Source organism: Typha angustifolia, chromosome 10, assembly GCF_048772165.1.
Source record: "Typha angustifolia cultivar Huaian chromosome 10, ASM4877216v1, whole genome shotgun sequence".
NCBI lineage: Eukaryota > Viridiplantae > Streptophyta > Magnoliopsida > Poales > Typhaceae > Typha > Typha angustifolia.
Window position 1 is genome coordinate 4,857,718 of NC_133248.1, and position 19,523 is coordinate 4,877,240.

The window sequence follows — 19,523 nt, forward strand, 5'->3', positions numbered from 1 at the left end:
AAGTCACCGCAGTGATCTATTTTAGGACTTTCCCCTGGACTTCCAGATAGACTTGAGTCACCACGGAAAATCGCAGACGATTTATATCGGGACTGTTCTCTAAGTCATATCAATACTAGTCTCATTTTTTTTTTCAAAATTCTCAATATTAGCACGAAGTATGGTGATGCACTGAATATAATAATTAAATGCACACAGAAAATAAAACAATTAAATTTTCGCACGTACGGATGAAATAAATAGACTTGCACACAGAAATTGCAACAATTTAATTTTTACACATGAGGGTGAAATAAATAATTTGCACACAGAAAATTTTATATGGTCTGACAAAAATACGAAATACAATAAAATAAACACGTGAGTGAACCCACTCACCTGAGTCTAGGCAAGACAACCAAAATCTCAAATCTCTAGCCCACGTACTAAAAATCACCACGGGGGAGTCGCGTGGTGGTCTCCGCTGGCTCCGACGATGCTCCGGCAAGCCGATTTCACGGCGTGACTCCGTCGGTGAAGGAGGAAGAAAAGAGAGAGGAGAGGACTGAGATTATTAATCATTAAGCAGAGAGAGAGAGAGAGAGAGAGAGAGAGAGATTAGGGTTTTTAATTTATAGATTAGAAGAGGATTAAATCTAATCTGATTCGGATTAGATGAAATCCCTTCTTTTTCGCTGCGTACCGGAGAGGGAGAGGGGAGGGGCTGCACGTGCAGAGCACGTGCACCCTCCTCTCTCAACCTAATTTTCTTTTTTTTTTGGTCTTAACAGTTGGAGTCAGCCATTGTATAAGGGTCTTCGGAGGTCCTTTATCCTCTTGAAAAGGCCTCGGCATGAGGGAATCTCTGGCTAGCCGTTGCAGCCTAGTAGGCGCGACGGGAGTGGCTGTGGGTGGCTGGTGGGTGCTTCCACCTTCGGTTCTATCCAGGTGCTCCGCAATGTGTTCCAAAGCTCTTGTAGCTTCTCTTCTATTATCCAAGTAGTGGAGAAAGCCTCTAGCAAAGATCGTGGCCTTCACCTCAGCTTGAATGTCTAGTCGGAGGTCGGAGATGAAGATACTTTTGAGGGCCGAGTCCATCTATCTATGAACTCGATTATTAATTTTGTTGGACTCCTAATAGCTCTATCAGAGGTCTTTTGCATCTGCTCTTTTAATATAGCTAGAAAATCTTCTTAGTCAGATAGGCTGAAACACATGCATAACGCGTTTGCGAACTTGTCCCATGTCTTAAATGAATCCACCCTCCGAGCGGCTTGTAGTTGGCACCACTTTACTGCTACATCCTCAAGGTGGAAAGAGGCCAACAACATACCTTTTGGTAATCCAATATATCGTGATATGTGAAAAATTGCTTCGCCTGGTAGATCCAATTCAACATATCACTTCTGCAAAATCTTGGAACTCTACTCACATAGTTCTCAATTGGAGCATATGATCATGTCCTTCTGCGCATCCATGGTGCAGTGGCTCAATAGGGGTACTATCAACCAGTACAGCGGCTCAATAGGCAAGCAGTTATGAATTTTGGTGTGAATTAATAAGAAAGTAGTCAAATTTCTTTCACACTATGATGAAGATATAGTTTAACTTAAAATCTCTTTTACTATTGTTGCTAAATTTGGTCTCTCTTTATCTATAAATGAACCACCATTCAATTGGAGTATTATGATATATAGCTATAGCAACTTTAGAAGTACTGAATTGCCTAGCTTTCAATTTATATCTCTCTATTTGAAATATATTATTGCATACATTTTATAAGAACTTGATTATGTTGAAAGTTAAAACTTGAAATAAGGAATAATAAAATTTTTTAATTGAATCATACTCATTTTTTTATCGCAAAGAATTACCTTCCTAACCCCCAATAAGAATCTTGGAATAAAAAAATATCATGTAGAAATTTAAAATTTAAAATGTATAAGCATTCAAATTTCTAAATAATCATAAATAGAAGTAAATTAGTAAATTTAAAGAATGCGTACCTACAACGTGTATATCTCTATAGTTGTCTGTTTCATCTAGAATCAAATATTTTTCACTTTCTATAATTTTTGCCTATATTTTTTTGTTGATTCTTTTGCTATGTTGATAGTCTCATATAAGAAGCCCATCTCATACTGTCATCACTGTTTATAAGTCGTAATATTTTGACAATAAGTTCAAATATTGCTGTGGCAATTATAATACTATCTGAAAATATATTTTCGAGAGCTATTAATTTTCAAAGTTTCACCTAAAGTTTATCTTTAAGTTTCATATTCTTAATTTTTATAGATTACTCCTGTTGAAACACCCAAATCTCCAAATACATGTGTAAATCGCGTGGGTAAATCTCTCCACGCGGTGCATCACATGACCTGTCAGTAAAAGGATTTCACAAGGCACACAACAACATATATTCACAATAAATAACTCAACCATAAGATTCCGGATACAAGTTCCACAGGCCACAACAAGCCTTCTAAATACACATCCAAAATACAATGCTAAAGTCTAAAATACATCGCCAATCATAACGCTCTTACAGGGGCTTAATACAACTAATAGACATACTAAAATAGAAAGGCAGCTACTCCTCGCTACCCGCACTTGCGTCCCCTAGCTCTGAAATAATGCCACCAAGAGGTGGTGAGCTCATAGTCCAGCGAGTAGGATCCATACAATCTAAAATAATGAAATCACGTGTGCATATCCAATGTATACCTATATTTGCTAGCAATAACAATATGCTTGTTGAAATGACTTACCATGAGTTACTAAATCAATGTAATCGATAAAGATTACTAGTCACTAACCTGGAACATGCTAGTTCTTAAACGTATCAGGATAAGTCCACACAGATATAAAGTTTGATACAATCTCTTATTCATACAAATCTCAATCATAGTGTTTTCATGTTATGCATAGCAATAAAAGAGTAGTTTAGTCATTTCGTGCCTACCAAGGCATTAATCATGTTTATCATAGCTCACCGAGCTATTCACCACACAGGGTAAATATTCTCAAGAAACAATCATCCATCACATAACCATCCATCATCTTATACATCGAGAGAGGATATATACACATCTAGCGGTAATGCCACCTACATGTGTATGGCGACACTACATGTGATCGGTTGTCTGTGGCCATCAGACTAAGGACTCCGGTCGTAAGCTCATATCTCACTCTCTAAATCATCACCGCTCTTAGCAGGAGAATCGGGAGCCCTTGGCTAATCAACAGACGCCCTAACCTTGCATCGTCGGGTACTGCTAGAGATATATCCCTGCCTCATAATCATATTCTTCTATCATCATAATCTAGTCCTGACTATGCAGTATAACTACCTGAATGCCATACAGGCTCCCGACCTTAGGTGTAGACTGCTAATAGTATAGTCATATAAGATACACTCTACCCTTAACCCTGGGCTAAGTGAGTAAGGGCACTGCCTAGTCAGAATCCGACTACAAATGATAGGTGGAAGTGGTGCAGTGTCCATGAGTGTATAAAGCATGTCATAATCATCATGATTGTTACATTCTATATTCACAACAGATATATATGCAAGAGTATATCATACAGCATACATGTAGAGCATCATTACACTAATGCTTATGCTATATTAACATTCTCATAATATCATGATGAACAAATTATCAATAACTGTATATGTAAAGATATATCATGGTACACTAAATGCATGTATTAATACCGACATTTCCTACAATGTCATGATAGGTATAATGACTGTAACTACATTATTCTAGACTTGTATAAACTCTACTTGCCTGGGGGGTCTCCACAGTACACTAAATCTTCTCAGCTAGCCGGCTCTTCCGGAATCCCAAAATTCTCCTCATGCGGTGTCAATCCTATTAATTCACGCAAGTAAAGCCATACGTAAGATTAGTGAACTAATAGAATTAATTATCTTATTAGAGAATTTATGTTTAGGCATATACATGAGTAAGGGTCTCCTAGGATGAGTCCTATGTTATCCTAAAATTCACATGATAATAAATTGTCATTACGGGGGTTTAATCAAGTGGAATAGATAAACGGGGTTGAGTGGGCTGCAGGTCTGCAGCCCACTCAACCCAAGCCTAGTGGGTTGTGGTCTAAACCGCAGCCCACCCAGGGAGGGCCCGTGGGCTGCGGGCTAATCGCAGCCCACGAGGGCTCAGTGGGCTGCGGTCAGACCGCAGCCCACCAAGTGGGGTGTGGGGGTTTAACAGCCCCCACCCTCCTCCACCATCCCCTTCCGAGGGAGGAGATAGAGGGGGAAAGGGAAGAAGCCCACGAGGTTGTGGTGTCGGAGGCGCAGCCTCGAGGCCGGCGGCGCAGCACGAGGTCGACGGGTAAGTGAAAGGGAAGAAAAAGGAAAAGGGGAGGAGGGCTCGACAGTGGCGAGGGAGGGGGAAGTTAAATTACTGAAATTAATTGGGGGGGGGGGGGGGGGGGGGTTAGGAGGCTTACCGAAGGGGGGTTGGTCAGCAGGCTCGACAGCTCTCGGTCTGGGGCTTCGTCGGCTCCGGCGTCGACAACCCGAGAGAGAGAGGAAGGAGAGAGGTAGTGAGGTGGGGGAGAAGATGGGGGTTGGGATGGCTGCGGTGAGGGGAAGGAGATAATGGAGGTGGGGAAGGTGGCGTGCATGGCAAGGGAAAAGGAAGAAGAAGGAGAAGAGAGGATGGGGGGAAGGGTGGCAGGGTCTGACGCACGTGCTCGGCGCGTGCTTTAGTTAGAGATTTTTTTTATATATTAAATTGGGGTGTTACACCTGTAATATAAATATTCGCATAATATTATCTTTGTACCGCATGATGCTCTTCAATGCTAAAAGATGAGTGACAAGTGACGTCCGGTCTGATGATCTCTCTATCACTACTCATCTGCCTAAGTAAATTAAGAACTTGCCCGAGTGTGCTAAGAAATTAATTATATTTCTTATATTATATAGAATCCACTGATCACATATCAATGTACAATCAAATTCATTCTAATACCTTTTAAATGTCTCAATTTATATGTGAAGCTCATCTACCTCTGATTCAAGATATTTAAAAATAATATTATTTGAACTAGAAGGAATATTATATTCTATTGATTATATAGCATCCACTATAGTGATAATAAGGACTATCATCTATATTTGGAGTGACAAAATTTGACCCGATCCGATAACCTAACACGATAACTTGGCTCTTAATCGAGTTTAGGTCATAAACAGGTTAACTCGCCTAACCTGTTTAATAAATGAGTCGTGTTCAGGTTTACACAACTGACCCGTTTTGACCCATTTAAGTATATGTTTCGGGTTGGCTCGGGTCTAGCCAACCCGCCAACCTATTAATATATACATATATATATATATATTTATTTAAACCCTAATCTAACCCTCTCTCTCAAATCTCAATCTCTCCACTTCCTCTTCTCCAACCGCCTCAGCATTTTGAAAGAAAAAAAATCACCCTGTTTCTCTCTCTAGCAGCGACCGTCTACCGCCTCCCTTATCTCTGCTTGCCGCTGCGCCTACCGCCTCCCTCGTCTCCGCTTGTCGCTGCGCCTACCACCTCCCTCGTCTGCGCTTGCAGCTGCGCCTTCTTGATTTTCTTTTTCACCAGATAATCATTTCCTCGTGGCTTTATGTGGAACTTGATCTTTTTTTCTTCAACTCTGATGTTGATTTGTTAACTATATAGTTCTAAAGCTTGGTCACTTTCTTTGATTGCAACCATGATCGTGGGTTCCTACTTGCAGTTGAGCGAGAAATTGTCAATGCAGCTGAAAGGGCAAAAAGAAAGCTCCGGTTGAAAGATAAGGTAAGTCTTTGAACAATATTGAAGTATGAACAAGATAAGTAGGTTTTGATGTATGAACAAGATTGGAGAGAGCTTTTCCTTGCAAATATGGAGAGAAGAAATGGAGAGGCTTCAAAAAGAGAGGTAGACAGAGATTAGGAGCTACAAGGGTCCGATGGTCTCAGAGAAGATGACCTCCAACAAACAAATTGCATCTGTGAGTAAGTCCCTGCAAGAATTGGATAGGTGACTTCATGTTAAGCATATATATTACTCATGGATTCATGGTGGAAAGTTCAAAATTCAGAAGCTCCATTGGATCTGCAATAGAGGTGATACTTTGGTCCTAGGGTGATAGAGGAGCAACCATTTCCCTATATGAAATTTTTTTTGTTGTTGGATTCATCACTTCTCTGCCTGTCGCCTCCCGCGCCTACTACCTCCTGCGTCTCCGTCTCCGCTCCTCGTCTCCGCCTGCCGCGACCGTCTGCCACCTGCCACGATGCCTCTGTCCTTGTCTCCGCCTGCTATCGCCTCTCTGTCTCCGACTGCACCAATTGCTTCGGACCTCTCCCGCCTTGTCTTCCTCGGCAAATCCGGAGCTTATCGGTATGGGAGCCAACTCCTAGAGCCTTGCCTTCACCGCTGCAACTTCACCAACTTCGCCGATGCCTCCCCTGCTGGAAGCTATTGAGCCAATTTGAGTTTATTTTTACTAAATATTCTCGTAATATTGTAAATCTAATGGATTTGTGTAAATGTGATATTTTTTGTTAAATGGATGTAAACTAGTTAAACGGGTTGTATAGATAGGTTAAACGGGTTGAATAAAAATTATAACATGTTTATTAAACGGGTTAAATAGGTCAGCATGAGTTAAACAGGTTGTATAAAAAATATAATTTGTTTATTAAACGGGTTAATCGGGTTGTGTTGTATTACCCGTTTAATAAACGGGTCGTGGTTGTGTTCGTGTTAGCACTATTATGATTTAACCCGAACCCGACCCGACCCGAACTCGGCTAACCCGACCCGATTGCCACCTCTAATCTACATTAGAAAGAATATAGTTATGATAGAAAAATTTAGAGATGCCTTACCAATATGCTTTTTTGCATTTTTATTTCCTTTAAGCTGTCTTGATCATGGATGGTCGTACCACAGCCACGTGTCGTGTCGACCACCGACAAACATGGCACGGCACGGCACGGCATGTGCTAGCTGTGCCACAAGAGAGGGAGAGAAAAGGATGAGGGAGACTACTCACCACCCTTCGCCGCTCGCTATAGACTAGTTGTTGCCGCTCCTCGTCGACCTCTTGATAATGGTATGTGTTTTTAATCTATTTTTCTAAAGATATGTATCTATTGGTTAAATATTTTCAGACTCTGTTATAATACTAGGAATCCTAGGTGTAGAATTACTTACCCTATATTCTCTTTCTCCTTGTATATGAATTAATTTAGATCTTTAAAAACTATCGCCACTTCTTTTCTCTTCCTTTTCTCTGTGCATATTTATGCTCTTTTTATTATCCTCCTCGTCATCCTTCCTACTCTGCTCATTGCTATCATGATCAATGTAGGGAGGGAGCTCGCCGGAGGTCACCAAAAGAGAGAGAGAGAGAGAGAGAGTAGGGCACAGGGACATCATTATTGATGTCCTTGGGTCGGTTACGGGTCGAATCCGACTTGTATCTGACCAATCCCGACCCAATACGTATTGAGTATTGGCTGATCAAACTCGGAATTGGCCAAAACTAGCTTCCATGCTTTTTTTTTTCTTTCTTCCTTCTCTGTCAAATACTAGGCTGAAAATTCTTTGCCTTCTTACTCTCTTTGTAAGTAATGTAGCAATACCCGAACTTTTGAGAATGCAGATTTAATAATGTATTAGTTTTACATTTTTAGTATAGAATATCCAATAAAGGTCAAGTTCTTAGATAATGGAGCTATTGCTTGTTGGTCTTTATCCTTTTGTTGACAGCAAGACAATTTAAACATTGACCCTTTTTTAATTTATAGGTACCAAAAAAGAGCTGCCAAATTAACACAGGAGTTTATTGCAAGTGCCAATGAAGTAGGATCATTTAAAATTCTGTAAATTGGACTACGCATTCTCCTGATTTTGTTCTATATTTGACTTACATTTATCATTAAATTTACCAGACTGCACAAGAGACATTATCTTTGGTTAGAACAGTCCGAGTATATGGAACTGAGATGCAAGAGTTCGGAAGGTAAAAGTTTCTTCTTTCTTTCTCTGCCCCTCTCCATTCTCTCTGTGTTTCTTTTTATACATGCTTGCTTGATCTTGAATCTTGTAAAGTCATGCTTATATGCCTATTTATTTCACTTATCTCATATACAAAGGTCTTGCAGGACTTAGTACTTTCTCACAATTTTGATAGGTACCTGAAATGGCTGGAGAAGTTATATAAGTTGAGCTTTCGACAGAGCATGGCTTATGGATATTGGAGCTTAAGCTTTAACTTTCTCTACCATTCCACGCAGGTCTCTTTTTGTACTTGAATATTTGAAGCTTTTCTCTTTACCAAACATTTTTCTAGATACTTGATAAGTCATATTTCTATACGCCCCACTTATGTGAATGAATTTTAGTAGAGATATATTGTCCTTTTATTTCTTCTTCCAACATCGTAGATGTACTTCTGCATCAACTTTTCTGCTGTGAATCCATGATTATGATAGCAACACATCAGCTGGCCCACCCAAATGCCATGTGTGGAGAATACTCAAAAGTGAACTATTATGCATGGAAGGTCTTCTTTTTGGATAGAATGAAGTTGCGCAATGCATGTGGTTGTTTTCCAGTAAATCATCCATGAATAAAGCTTCCTTCAATTAGCATTAGTTTCCTTAATATCCAGATTTTCCTCCTCTCCTCAAGCATTTATGTAAGACTATTTGACATGGTTAAGTAGTGAAGAAATTAATCTATTCATGTTTTCCTCCTTATTGGTGCTCTTGGTCAAGATTGGTTATGCCGATAAAGGCACGACACTAGACACAGGCCACCGACCTCGTTGTCGCCTGTCGCTAATGAAGGTGCTGATTGCTCAGACTCGAATGCTCGAGACTCTAGCTCGAGGAGGAAGAAGACTCGAGTGGATCAGAAAAATTGGCGCCATCATCAACGACTTGCGGCACTTGAGAGATAGGCAACGACAAGGTCAGCGACGATGACGAGGTCAAAGAGTAAATATGAGTAGTCTCCTCTTTTTCTCTCCCTCTTTTGTGGCACATATTGTGCCATGCTTATGGCACGGCCATCCTTATCTTTTACTACCTTGATGGTAAACTTGAGTAACTTAAAACATTCGGGCATACAAATCTTAGTACAAGTAAACATATAATCAATCATAATCAAGGTTCCAGTTTTGGTTGTGTTGATTAATGTCGAGCAGTCTCAGACCTATTTTGGCTAGATTGGCTGAAGCCGCCCGATATCAGATATTGAAATGAGTTGTAATCAGCCACATATCTTCTTCATCCCAGCAAAGTGGACATAGACGTCTGGCGAATGCCTCCGTCAAATCCACCGACACATCTCTCTCTCAATCTCTCAACACCTTTCCCTCTCTTTTTCGCTCTCCTCATTTGCTACAATAACAAAGAGAAAGTGAAAGAGGAAAGGAGTGGGAAGAGTGAGAGAGAGAGAGGGAGGGAGTGGGAGAGTGTGAGGAGGGAGAAAGGGAGAGGCACCGTGAGAGAGGAGAGAGAGAGAGAATAAAATGATGTTTTTTTTAAGTGTGTGCGTGATACAGTGATATAAGGGGGTGGAAGGGAGAATGACTAGGAGGGAGTTAGTGGTGAGAGTGAGAGAGAGGGTGAGTGGGAGGAAAAACAAATGGGTCAGACAATGGGAGAGAATTAGTGGAGAGAGAAGGGAAAGTGATATTTTTTTATTTTTGTAAGAAAGAGGGAAAGAAAGAGATAGAGACTCAGAAAGTAGTAATAGATTTTTTAGTTATTTAAACTTCATATGTGCATTATTTATATTTTAATATCTTTTTGTTATTTTTTAAATTTTTTAATATTAATTAGAATTTTAAAATAATTTAAAATTTCATATAATTAGATGCTGCCGATATTGCCTAGCAATTTGATTACTTTCTTTGAGCATGCATGTTTTAAGGATTTAGTAAACATATGTGAGCGCATAAACATATGTGAGCAATGCGCTACTTTTACAAGAAGCTACATACAACATCATTTTTAATTAATTTTAAATACTTAAATTAGTTACTACCACATCATTTTGTATGATGTTAATGACATTTAATCGTCTTAATTAGAAACAAATATGTATATATACTTGTAAGATAAACAGTTATTATTACATCTAGGATTTCTAACCATAAAGTAATTTGTAATGTAACTTAGATTGTTATGTTAAGAATACATGAATTTCTGCATAGTTATATTGCTAATAGGGGTAATACTCTGTAAATATAACTCATGAACCAACATAATTATACTCATCTATCTAGATATTAAAGTACTCATATTATGCTTAAAGTGGACTTCTCACCTAGGTCAATAATTACATTATGCTGATGTAAAGTCTTAAGCATAGATAGCTTACCAGCACTATCTTGTTATTTGCATTTTGAGCGTATTTGCCATTGTTCTATCTCAGAAAAAAGTACAATGAGTTGACAACCTGTTATAGATATTTTAGAAATTAAACTGTAAGTTCTTCAAGTAGATGTTATCTTTCTAAATGAAGTTACTTTATTCTGCTTGGCAAATAAGTGTTTATAGGTTATTGCCGTGCTGATAGGAGGGATGTCAATAATGTCTGGTTGTATAACAGCAGAACAACTGACAAAGTTTATACTGTACTCCGAATGGCTGATTTATTCAACATGGTGGGTTGGAGACAACTGGTCCTCACTAATGCAGTCTATTGGAGCAAGCGAAAAAGTCTTTATGTTGATGGATCTCTTTCCCAGCAGGCAGTTTTTATCTGAAGGCAAGAACTTTAAATTCCTTTTGTGTTTGTTCCATACACAAATTGGGAATTTTACATTATAAAGAAATAGCTGGGAAACATTGGGAATTTTATTTCCTAAAATTCTATCTGTGTTTGTTCCATACATATTAGTGAGTCTTAGTAATTAGTTGACCTAAAAGTTAAAGTTGTTCGGTAATAAATCAACAATATATATCATACATTGAACGCCGCTCATGTGTGGACCCTATACACTAAACTTAGATAAATAAAAGATAATAGGATGTCCAGTCCTTATATAGTGCATGTAGATAGGTAAGAGATAATAGGATGTCCAGTCCTTATAAAGTTCATGTAGATTGGTAAAAAATCATAGGATGTGTGGGACACAGGATAACAAAAACTAGAGACAAAATGGGGTTTAACGATGTTTGAACTCAAAACCTCTAGAAAACCAAATTCTAATACCTTATTATATAACTAGTTGACCCAAAAGTTTATGTTATTAGATAATAGACCAACAATGTATTGCATATCTTTAAGAGCTTGATAATAAGGAACTAAAGGGAAGATCTTAGGTTTGGATTCCATAAATTTGTTATCTAGCATTTCCATACAAAAAGAGTCCAATTTGAATAACTTCAGCTCCTTTAGGATTTTTGTAGAGACTCCTAACATACTTCATGAACACTAAATGTTGTCAATGGACATTTCCCATGCTACATCTTGCTTATGAAATGCCATGGTATAATCTTGAACGGATTCTTCCTACTTTCATTGAAGATAACATTAACATATCCGTTGACATTCATCATAGCTGATGGGACAAAATTTCTTCTTTATTAGCATCTTGAACTACTTCCAACTTAGATAAGGGCATAGCAACATAGCTTCAATCGTAAAATGATCTTGCCTGGCAGACATGTGCTCGCCCATGCACTCACACTCAGTACGCACAGCGCATGTGATAGGACGGGTGGAGCTGTCATGCACAGATACACCTGTACTACATAATCCATCTTAAAATAATTCATATTATCATCCAAATAAATATATGAATATATCTATATCCAAATCTATAATAATTATACTAGACTACTATCTAATTTAGTAGGACCCACACAGACCACAACAAACTATTAAGATACAACTAATACAATTAATACATGAATAAAAATATAGTACTGGTAGTACTTCAGAAATTGTAGGTCCCTAATTTTTCTAACAAATTGTCTAACTTTTTCAGATCTACAAATTTGTCGTACGTGGGCAAATCTATTTGGTCCTTTACTTCAAAAAGATAAAGATTTAGATTACCCTTTGTTGAGTCTTTTTCGGCATGTATTTCTTCTTCTTCTTTCTATTGGTGGTCATCCTCATTGTCCTTCTCTATCTTCTTTGGTCGTCAAATTAGAAGCTACTGGCTTTCCCTTCAAGGTTGCAAAGGTTCATAATCTGTCATTCAGTTTGGAGAGTATTTTGTATATTGTCTTGTGCATCCAAATTGGACTTAGACTTGTTCTTGTATACTCAGTTAGTATGGACTGTGGAGAGTTCTTTGCCTGTTTGTTGATATTCCCTCTGGTTCTGCACTGTACACATGCTTGAAGAATCTTGTCCTTGATATCAACTTGATTTGAACAGAGATGAGGAAGATAATTCCTCCAAATTGGAACACTTGATTACACTACAGAATGATAAGAATAATGATAGAGCTATGTGGAAAATTATCATCCATGCTTTTTTCTTTACAGTAAATTTTCTCTCCCAAACTACATAAGACCTTATTTCTACTATTGAGAAGTCTTCAGATTGGAAAGAATACCTCCTAATTAAACTAGGAAAAATAATTACAAAGTAGGAAAATCCTCTTCTACATTAAATGATCAACTTTCACCCTTGTCTCTACATTGATTTCCCTCTGGATTGCGAGCTACATCCCAGCAAAACTTTCCATCAATGGCAAAAGCAAATGTAACTAGGCATTTTGGGGGCCTAAGTGACCTTTAAACAATCTTATTTTTGTTGGACATGGCCCTTTTGAGTACTCAGGATGTTGTAGATTTTTTCATGCTACCTCAAAACAACAGTTGAAATGCTGAAATCATTCACGGTATGTGAAAAGTTTTATAGACTTTAAGGTGGCATTTGGTTCAGGTCTAAGGATTTTTCTTGAACTTGGACAAGGAACACTAACCATATTTAATAATACCCTCAACTATAACATTGGGCATGTTGATTTGGTACTAATATTCTTAACTACAAAGGCAATTTTAGTTTACTTACATGATCTTCAATTTCCTAAAAAAGAAGTTATGGGAATTAGATTTCCATTTATCTTTTTTCTCGGAATTTCTATCACCTATGTATAGAGATGCAGAGATCTTATTTAGATCTTTCCTAATTTAATATATAATGACACTAGGAATCTTTTAACTTAAAAAACAATCAAAGCCTGACAAACCTACCTCAAAACAAACTAACAATCAAATTTCCGAGACTTTTAGGAGCATTAACCAAATTAGACACTCTAAAATCAAATCTAATTTTTTAAATAAAAAACACCCAAAATAAAAAATAAAAAATCAAATCCATCATTTGCTTTTGCTACGTAAAACTCATCTCTAGTCATCACAATCTGCATCTTTGGAACTCTTTCATAAGATAATTCGATCATTATCCACTTAGTCGTGATATTTGGAAACTAAATTTTCCTCATGATGAATCTGTTAGATCTGAGCTTACTCTGAACCAAATTGATATGGTTTAGGGATGAAAAAACATGTCGATACAGAAAAAGATAAGGAGGTACCTATATCCACTCCCAAAGAAAAACTATAGGGCCTCTGTGAATCATTTTATCTGCCTCCAAGTACTATTTTTGATTAGCATAACTAGATAGATAGAAAAGATAAAAGATAACCGACCAAACCATGGGGAAAAAAAATCAACCCACATAGATTGTGGGGGGCAAAGGAAGTATAAAATTCATAACGAAAGAGAGACGAAGGGAGAGAAGTTAGAGACGAAAGGGTTGCATATGGTGAGAAAGCAATAGATCTAGGTACCATCTTATCCTTTTCTATATTGACATACTTTCTTGTCCTTAGACCACATCAGTAAGACATTTTTCACTTTTTCATATCATACCAAATGCAAAATGACTTCTCTATTTTGAATCCTCCCTCACATATCCTCAGTTATCTTTCCAAAAAAGAAAAAGCTTAGTAAGTTGTTGTGGGCTTATAAGCTTGCAAACCACCTAATAAACTAATGCGGACATCATTCAAAAAAAAAAAAGAAACTTTGCTAGTGGTTATATTTAATAATTATATTCTGGTTCTAATATCCTATAAAGCTAAAGGGCATTTTTTGTCCTTTACATGTTATATCCTTAATTTACCGCCAAAACCAACACTTTTCACCTTTTCATATCACATCAAAGGCAATAATAACACTCCTATCCTAGTTTACAATTAAACACCCAATTTTTTTCTAACAAGTTTAAGCTTATCTAAAATGTGGCTAAAAATGAGTTTAGCTAGCAACATTCAAGTGTTATATCTATTCCATATGGAGCCTAGAAGTTTTGTGTGCAATTTGAACTTAGATGTGGCTGATCTTGCTCCTAAGCCTATAGAGTCCTTTCTGTACTTAGTAAGTCCCAATCAGTTTCATACCAACTGACCATTCTAGTCCAGTTGCCAGTTTCAGTAGTCATAATCATCTTGAATCACTAGCCGAGCATAGGACATTTGACTATGTACATTGGATGGGTGTGAATGCCAGTTGAATAGGTCATGTTAGATAGAACATGCAGTACCAACCAACGATGGCCGTGCCACAGGTACGGCGCGTGCTGACCGCTAGACGGCACGGCACGTGCCGCGGCACTTGTCGGCCGTGCAATAAGAAAAGGAGAGAAAAATGTACCACCTTGGCCATCGCCGTCGCCACTAGCCTTCGTCGTCGCTGCTCCCGGTCACCGTCACTGCTCCCGGTTGCCGTCGCCGCTCGCCAGAGCTCGCGTCGGGTGCCCTAGCCGAGGGAGGGAAAGAAAGAGATTGAGAGAGATCGAGAGAGAGAGAGAGAGAGAGAGACAGAGAGACAGAGAGAGAGGGTTTATCGGTTAAAACTTAAGTTGCGGATCCGGATCTCTCGATCTCTTTCTTCCCCTCCCTTGGCTAGGGCACCTGACGCGAGCTTTGGCGAGCAGTGAGCGGCAATGGCGACGGCGAAGGCCAGCGGCGATGACGACGGCGAGCTTGACGACGAGGTCATTGACGAAGCTATTAGGAGGGGTGCCGTGTAGCACCCCTCGTGCCACGTGCCAATACGCCGCCGGCACGGCAAGTGCCGACCGGCACGCCTCGTGCTAGTCGGCATGGCCATCCATGGTACCAACTTCCTCAAGTGCAGCTTAAATCCTCCATATTGCAATCATTACTCAGCTGCAAATAGACAAAAAACTAGGAGTTTGCTTATCCATATTTTATTGCAACTATAGGAAAGTAAGCCAATTCTTTGACATAAGTGGTGTAATAGCACCTGCCGATCACTACAACATGTACAAAAATTTTGGTTCTCTCTCCAGAAGTCATCCCTTGCTTCATCAAATGTAGAGTAAATCAATGTCTCTCTCTCCAACAAATAATTCTTGTTTCTAAATTGTAACTGTCATCGCTAACAGCAAGTCGGCAAGATCATAATGGTACTGCATACCAGGTTAAATAATAGCCTGTGAAAGGCTGCAAAGATAAAAAATAGTAGGTGTCACTGATAAAATTAAAAACTTTCTATCAAAACATAGGAAGATCAGAAAAGCCAGTGCTTCGGCCTTCTAGTATACCACCTATGTCTAGCTCTTGACCAATCTTAAAGTCCCACCATCAGTCAATAACTCTGAAATAGGCCTCACATGTTGCTTGCTCTTGGTGGCTCTTTATGACTACTTCCCTTGCCTGCATCATGAAGTGGTACACATATTCCATCTCAGGCTACTACTCCCCATCAACCTTCAATGAAATGGAAAACATTTTGATCATGCGAACAATATCTTGTACTGCATCCCAGAATTTTGTTGTTGAAATAAAGGTATCCATAAGCTTGCCCTCAGATGATTCTGCAAAAAGAGATTTTTGCTATTCCTCTGAGACAAGCATCGAATTAAGCCCTATCTTCCTGTGAAGCACAAAGTTTAGGACAACAAATCTAGAGGCAAACTTAACCTCTCTAGGCTGAATCTGCTCTCCATTGGTGAAATTTTACAAGAGAGCATGTACCGAGTGATTATTATATATGTATTTAGACAACATCTGAGCTTTCTCTATTGTTCGTGCACCTCGCACTGTTTACCAGTATCCATTTGAAGATCAGGTAGTAAGACCTCTTTTTCTCTGCACCTTACATGTCCTGCTACACCGAGCCATAATCAATGATACATCGCAAAACTTTGGCTGTGAATATTGAACTATTAAAGTGCACTCTTAGTCTTATTCCCCCTTTCAGATCCTTAGATATTACTTCAATGAAATTTGAGCTTTCTATCTTGTTTATTGAGTTCCTTAGATATAACTTCAATGAAATTTGAACTATAGGATTATAAAATTTTTCTTACTATTGGTTGCAAGAGACAAGGAGTATGGCCAAATATTTCTTTGGTTGCTTCAGCCTTATACTATGTAAGGATAACATAATTCTTATAGAAAAATATCTCTGGACGTTTGATTGTTTTGATTAGACCAAGTGCTTTTTGGTGTTAATCGTAAATGACAGTTGCCGGATGGTATTTCACATTTAACTATGTTTTTTCTAGTTAAAATTATTCTCGAGAGATGAAACATTGATTTGTTTATAGCTAAACCTGATGACAATTATGCTCTTTCTACTCTAAAGCTGTCGTGTTTATAATCTGCACCACAAGGTCTTAAAAGCTTCAAAGTCATATGGAAAATTAATTTCTACCAACAACTGTAATGATAATGAAATATTTCTCTTTATATGGAAGCCACCACTATGATATTCTTTTCATTCCTATTTTATCTATTAATTCATTTATAATGTTTTGGTCAATGAATCTAATGCTACTTTGTTTTGGCAGGGCTGAAACTAGAAAAGCTGGTCGGGCATATTGAATTTGTCAATGTATCATTTTCTTATCCTTCAAGGTCCATGGTATGCTTTGTTATTTGTTATGATTTTATTAATGGATATTCATTCAATTTATGCTTGTATTGCTGCATGAATGTGCATGTATACTTTGGGTGATAATGATTTTGCTAGAGAAGGTATCTAGATTTTGCTTTCTGAGAATGGCAAATTATCGTCGAAGTGCACAAGTATACAAGGAAGAACTTTACATTTGTAGCTGCAGAAAAGTCAAATCAACATTAGGCACAAATGTGTTTAGACTGGCCTAGGCTCTGACTGGTTTGGTTTAGAACTTAATTTAAAGATGCTTGAAACTGTCTCAATTTGAGCAATTTTCACGTCAAGCCATTCTCATACAAGCTTCGTTTATCTTTGGGAAATTGATAAAAAACGCTTGATGCTTTCTTGTTATTATCATTTACACCTTACCTTATTGATATTTATCATTTGACCCTCTGCATTTTGGGTTTAATCCTCAAAAACATCCTGAATTAAATTTAGCCGGGCAATAGATGATAGAATAGAGAATATTCTGTTAATATAAAAAATAAAATATTAAATACCTAAATAACATGACACAATTATCACAACATGAATAACATGATCCAAATAACATTGTAATATTCACCCTAAATAAAAATCAATATTTACTGATATACCCTATATAAATGGTCTCTTTTTATTAAGGTTTGAAAAATCGAGATCGAGATCGGCCTTCTAGAAAAACTATATGTATCAACCGGATCGGCAATATTGGTCGCTCGAATTGGATCAAATTTCTTTTAATTATAAAAAATTCTAAATATTATTTAAAAATGCAGGAAAATTTCAAAAACTTAGAAACATGACAAAAAAATAAGAAATAATATTTATTTACATATGAGCCCTAAAAATTAAACAAATGTACTTACTCAAAAGTCAAAACTTTGATGAATACTAAGTAGACTTTTTTAAATTCTTGTGGTTGTCTTCATTATAATCACCATAAGTTTGTAAGTAATGATGTCTAGGATCTAGTGCTCTAAACCATGATTGCGTCATCTCATTCATATCAAATGGATCTTGCTATCTCTAAGATAGATAATAATTAATATGTGGATCTTGTGTCTGAGGGTACTGAGGAGGATAATAATCAGTATATGGATCATGTAATAGTTCCGAACAATAAATACTTGATAAACCATAGTCATAGAAAGCAACATCCTAATAACAACATCGCTAATATGTATATACATCATCAGTTTCTCTGTCTTTAATCTCTATCCCTTCTTGACTTCCTCAACAAATGTGGAAAGGATGATCTTACCACCGGGTGTATCATCAGGATCATTAAGATTATCGCTGGCACTAGTAATTATACTATCTCTCGCTATTAAATGACTTGCATTAGTCTCTTCTCTAGTTATGGTCTCCTCCAATGCCTTATCTAACTATGGGTTATCTCATCTAATAATCTATTTTCCACTTCTTTGATCCATAGAGTCAGGGGAGTCTTTTTCATCAAAAATATGATTTAAATCAATCAATTGATAATTTTTTATCTTTTTTTTAATTTCTCTCTTTTAATCTCATATTATAATGGCAAAATACTAATTTCTCTAATCTCTCCATTGTCAATCGATTATGTCTTTTAGTGTGGATCAACGAAAAAGTAGTCAAATTTCTTTCACACTATGATGAAGATATAGTTTGACTTAAGATCTTCTTTATTATTGATGTCAAATTTGGTGCCTCCTTTTATCCATAAATAGACTACCATTCAGTTGGACTTAGCTGCAACAACTTTAGTACTACTAAATTGGCCAGCTCTCAATCTATATTTCTCTATTTGAAATATTTTATTGAATACATTTTATAAGAAATTGAATATATTAAAATTTGAAACAAATAATAATAAAATTATTCAATTGAATAATAACTCACTTCTCTATCGCAAAGGATTTGCTTATGAATATCAAACTCTAATCTACTGATTACTTTTCTAATTCTTAACAAGACTTCAGTATCATTATTGACATTTGTAGAGAATTAAAATCTGACATTCAGAAAATATCTTATCGAAATTTGTAATTTAAATTTTGTAAGAATTCAAATCGCAAAATATTTTAAAAAGATAAATTAATAAATTAATGATTACTAGCGGCGTGTATATCTTTATATAGTTTGTTCTATCTGGAGTTAATTAACTTCTACCACTTCCTATAAGTTTGCTCATATTTTATTTATTGACTTTTGATAAGTCTATAGTCTCATATAAGAAACCCATTACAGACTTGTCGTTATTGTCTACAAGTCAAAATATCTTCATAAGAGGCTCAAATATTACGATGACAATTATAATATTATGCCAAAATACATTTTTAAGAGCTATGTTCTTCAAAGCTTTATCTAAACTTTGATTTTTGGATTTTATATTCTTAATTTTTATAGGCCATTCTGCTGATATAAATACTCATATAATCTTAATTTAATATTACATTATGCTCTCTAATGCTAAAAACTGAATGGCAAATCTAGTGAGGTCGGGTTTGATAATCTCTCTACCACCAATTATTTACCTAAATAAATTAAGAACCCAATAATGATTATATATAAAGTTTGTCAACCTTT

General features: G+C 37.1%; 1 protein-coding gene across 1 annotated transcript in view; it reads left to right on the plus strand.

Moving 5' to 3' along the window:
- The window catches only part of LOC140769374 (ABC transporter B family member 26, chloroplastic-like), a 55,992-nt gene that overhangs the window by 23,947 nt on the left and 12,522 nt on the right, over positions 1-19,523 (plus strand). The window contains exons 7-11 of the mRNA XM_073110066.1: positions 7,811-7,865; positions 7,955-8,025; positions 8,197-8,299; positions 10,574-10,784; positions 16,864-16,937. Coding sequence (XP_072966167.1) covers positions 7,811-7,865; positions 7,955-8,025; positions 8,197-8,299; positions 10,574-10,784; positions 16,864-16,937 — 514 coding nt within the window. The remainder of the gene's footprint in view (positions 1-7,810; positions 7,866-7,954; positions 8,026-8,196; positions 8,300-10,573; positions 10,785-16,863; positions 16,938-19,523) is intronic.